At 53.6% G+C, this 4,581-nt stretch overlaps 1 protein-coding gene across 1 annotated transcript; it reads right to left on the reverse strand.

Moving 5' to 3' along the window:
- Positions 1–918: 918 nt before the first annotated feature.
- LOC125547689 (endo-1,4-beta-xylanase 1-like) lies at positions 919–3,820 on the reverse strand. The gene is made up of 3 exons (XM_048711494.1): positions 3,690–3,820; positions 2,594–3,277; positions 919–2,345 (listed from the first exon to the last, which is right to left on the reverse strand). Exons 1-3 carry the CDS (start codon positions 3,702–3,704, stop codon positions 1,197–1,199), a joined length of 1,848 nt encoding a protein of 615 aa, XP_048567451.1. The 5' UTR covers positions 3,705–3,820; the 3' UTR covers positions 919–1,196.
- Positions 3,821–4,581: the final 761 nt, after the last annotated feature.

The raw sequence follows: 4,581 nt of genomic DNA on the forward strand, positions 1-4,581 counted from the left end.
TGAGATTATAACCAACATTAGACACGAGCACAATGACTAAGTACACTAATTTAATCCTTAAAAAATGAGGACATAATTGAATTCATTGTTTTCTTTATTTTTTCATTAGAAGATCCATTTTTTATTTAAAATATCTATATTTCAATCAGTTAAGTCAATCAAATATGACACATAACCTTCCGACTGTGACCCAAGACGTCTCGACACATGCATAATGACGCGCCAATACCAAACACATCAAATGGCAAAGCTAAATCCCATATGTTCCTATGTTTTTGACTGAAAACATCAGTAGAGTATCTTCGGAGCAACAATCAAACTCGGGGTTCTCGGCTCCACCACGTCTCCATCGTCAATTCTTGCATGTTTGATCTTGAATCTCTCATGCACCAACTCTATTTGAAAGGCGCCCATGCACCAACTAAATTACTATTTCTTCTTTTCCTGTTTATAAGGCATGCGCATATTTCCTTATGGCATGTTTGATCCAAGTTTATTTGAATCTCTCGCGCACCAACTCTATTTAAAAGGCACCCATGCACCAACTTAATTACTGTTCCTTCTTTTCCGGTTTATAAGGCATGCATGTATTTCCTTATCACCTGTTTGACCAATGGAATATAAGTTATAGTCCACAGGAAAAACTTTTTTTCCCAAAGAATGGAGGACATCCATGCCCCATACTTCGCCATTCGGAGAGTGACAAAGTCATTTTCCCAAAGTCGTCAAAATCAAGATCTATTATCAGAATTGGATCTGCGTTGTTCGTACGAATCGAGCGAGCCAAAGAACGTCAAATTCCGAATTCGCATCAAGAAATAGGGGCCAATTTAATTGAGGGCAACAAAACAAAAGAGGGTGCCGTGGCATTGGTATATACCCAGCAGCGGGCTTTGTTCTTAACCTTGCTCGTAGGAGTAACACGGTAAATCGACAAATCCACATTTATTTACTGCAATCCATATCTAAGACATTACTACAAATTACAATACGGTACGTGTGAGTCTGAATCAATCCTGCCTAATGGCAAAATGTAATCTCAACGGCCCCACTATATAGCTAGCTACTCATAGCCCCGATCCCATATATATACTCATAGGCAATATGCTGGAGTACGTACGTACATGTCCACGTGTATCACCACCGACTCAGCAACGCAAGAGCAAGGACCCCGTCGGTGTGGAGTGGGCTCACCATCAGAGGTTCATGTCCACGACGAGCGGCTCGTCCCCCTTGTGAACGTCGAACGCGCGCCTGACCTGCTTCCCGCCGGCGCCGGCGGCCAGCTCCACGACGTACTTGCCGTGGAACCCCCTGAACTTGAAGTGGCCGTTGGCGTCCACCTTCCCGCGCGCGTGCGACGTCCACTCCTGCCGGAGCCCCATGAACCTGTTCCCGGCCTGGCTGATCGTGCCGTCGGCGTTGACGAGCTGGCCGTGGGAGCGCCACATGTGGCCCTGCATGAACCCCCAGAGCATGATCCCCTCCACGGCCGGGTGCGCGAACGCCTCCCGCAGCACCACCTCCAGGTCGTCGGCGCGCACCGCCTCGTCCGCCGCCGACACGTCCAGCTCCGTGATCCACACGGGGAGCTCCGTCGCCGCCAGCTTGTCCAGCGCGTCGCAGATGACGTCGCCCACCGGGTACGTCACGTGGCCCTGCACCCCGATCCCGCCCACGGCCGCGCCGCGCCTCTGCAGGTCGGTGATCAGCGCCACGTACTTCTCCGGCGTCGCGTTGGGGTCGTTGGCGCTCTCCACGTTGTAGTCGTTGACGAACAGCGCCGGCGCCGGGTCGATCGCCGCCGTCTCGCGGAACATGTGCGCGTCGATGTCGTCGCCGAGGCGCTGCCGGAAGAAGGCGCCGTGGAGCATCTCGTTGTTCACCTCGTAGTGCGGGAAGCGGCCGCTGTAGCGGGAGACGAGGCCCCGGATGCGGGACTCAACGGCGGCCCTGAGCTGGTCGGTGTTGAGGGCGCGGACCCACGGCTGCACCGAGTTCTCCACGGCCCAGAAGATGCAGTGCCCGCGCACCGGCTTCTTGAGCCGGTCGCAGAAGGCGATGAGCTCGTCGGCGTCGGCGTAGCTCACCTGCCCTTGCACCGCCTCCGTGTAATACCACTTGAGCTCGTTCTCCAGCACCGCCCAGTCGAAGTGCTTGGTGAAGAAGTCGACGAACGCCGGGTTCTGGATGGACGACTTGCTGATGCACGCGCCGATCGGGAAGCTGTTCTCCACCTGCACCACGCGGATGGACGCGCCCTTCACGGCCGCCGCCGCCGCATCGGCGTCGGCCCCGTCCTCCGACCGCGGGTTGAACTTGAGCACCACATCACGCTTGCGCACCTGCAGCCAACACGTAGAAAATGATTATCTAAATCCAGCCTTGCAGGCCATAGTTTTTGCATGCGCTTGAGTAGAATGCAATGCAATTCTGTTTCATCAAAAATCTGTCGCGCGCGTCATGTTGCCTATGTCATTATTCCTGTGACAAAGTTTCAAACTAGCATTCAAAAGTTTCAAAACAAAAAAGGTTTATAAATCGAAAAGATAATATTTTGTTGATATACACAAACTTGTTTGGTCACACGTACCTTGTCCGTCTTCTTCCTGAGGTGCCTGAGCCTTGCGATCTTGTCCACGGCGCACACGCGCATGTCCATGACCTTGATGTCCACCCCGGCCGGCGGGCCATGGACGTAAACCTCGGCGTGGCGCGGGTGCTCGTCGACCCGGAACGCGCCCTTGATCTCGGCCCACTTCCCCGGCTCGGCCACCAGCACGCCGCCGCCGACCCGCGCGCCGTCGTGCGTGCGGACCTCGACGTGCACGGGGTGGCCGCCGTCCGCGCTGGGGCCACCCTCCAGGGCAACCCAGCCGGCCACCCGGTACGTGACCTTGGGCTTGGGCGCGCAAGGCATCTCCCGGCATAGGCCGTCCTTCTCGTCCGCCCGGTGCGCGGCGAGGACGTACCGGCCGCTCGGCTTCCGCCTGTGCGCGCACGGCACGTCCTCCGCCGTGGCCGAGAGCGGAGGCGGCGCGTGGTCGTGGTGCACCGAGAGCGTGCTCGAGCCGGTCGATGCCCAGCCGCCTAGGCCGCCGTCAGCCAACTCCGAGCAGGAGCCGCCACGGTGCTCGAGCAGGTTCACAGGGAGGGCAGGCTCCTCCTCCTCGTCTTCGCTGCCGCCGTCCTCCGTCAGCTTCATGGCGATGGACGACTCTTCCTCCGTGCTGCTGCCGCCGTCCGCCCTGAGCTTCATTGCAAGCGCCAGCTCCTCCTGCACACGCACAGACGACATGTGTAACGATTCTTGTTGGGGATGATATCATATCGATCGCTAGCTTGCTCGATCAGTTGCTTGGCTTTAAAGAAGGAACTGATTGATCGGAAAACAACCGGCGGATGAAGATGCATGATTAGCTTGGAGCCCACATCTTGTCCAGCAAATTCACGCAAAACTGCTCAAGTTTGCGACAAAATCTACTGAAATTTACAGGGACGATACCAACACGCAACAAACACACATAAAGCCCATGCCATTTTCAGTCCAAGCTTCCATGATGTGCGTGAACATTGGTATTGCAATCATATAAACTAGACCAGCCAGGAGACTAGGCCTTGGCGGCATTTTGAAGTATTGCAATCATGCATGAGAGAAGAGCAGATAGACATGACAACATGTCACATACCTCAGCGAATGCCATGTCGACGAACCGGAGGGACAACGTCTCTCAACCACGCGGTCGATGTGTGCGCAGCGCGAAACGTGTGCGTTGTTGTTGCTGTTGTTGTTGCTGCTGCTATGATGGTGTTTGGATGGTAAGTGAGGAGGGATGAGAGGCACGCAGGGTGGCAATTTATAGGGCGAGCGAGTTCTAGATCCATGTTATGTTGGTCTGTCAGTTTGGCCGGCGATCCACATCCATGGGACAGGGCAGAAAGGTGGCCGAAGCCCGTTGCTAGCTGTAGGGAATGAAAGCTCCCCGTGCCATGGCCAATCTCGGCTACCTAACTCGTATCTTTCCTCCTATCTTTTGTACAACACTCAAGTTTGGGCAATGCAAGATTAGTCAATCAGGCCGGTTTGCCGGGTCGTGCCGCTGACATGCGGGCCCGCTTTTCGTGACCGTGTCTCGGGGGAGTAGGTTGATCTATCATCTAGGTCAGCTAGCTGATTATTAGCTTCATGATTATTACTTTTTGTTAGGGTTATGATCATTAGCAAAATCCAAGCATCTCCCAACTCCGATCCTTTTCTTGGCTTTCGGAGGAGTAGAAGTTGATCAATCCTTCCTTTCCTTCGGTCGTTGGCAGGCACACGCACACGCAAATGCGTAGCAATAGTCGTATTATATGTGCACAACTTAGGAGTAGCAAGCAGCCCGTACACATGTGCTTTTTTGGGAGTTCTTTTGAACTACACATGTGCTTTTTGACACATGATAATTGTACGTCTAGTTGCACTAGCCACTGTACAAGATACTCCTATAGCAAGAGGACTCCTCTTACTTTTTTTTTAACATAACTCCTCTCCTCTTACTTCAAGAAATATGAACAGAGCGTATCACCATTTGGAGTAAA

Source organism: Triticum urartu, chromosome 3 (genome assembly GCF_003073215.2).
Source record: "Triticum urartu cultivar G1812 chromosome 3, Tu2.1, whole genome shotgun sequence".
Lineage (NCBI taxonomy): Eukaryota > Viridiplantae > Streptophyta > Magnoliopsida > Poales > Poaceae > Triticum > Triticum urartu.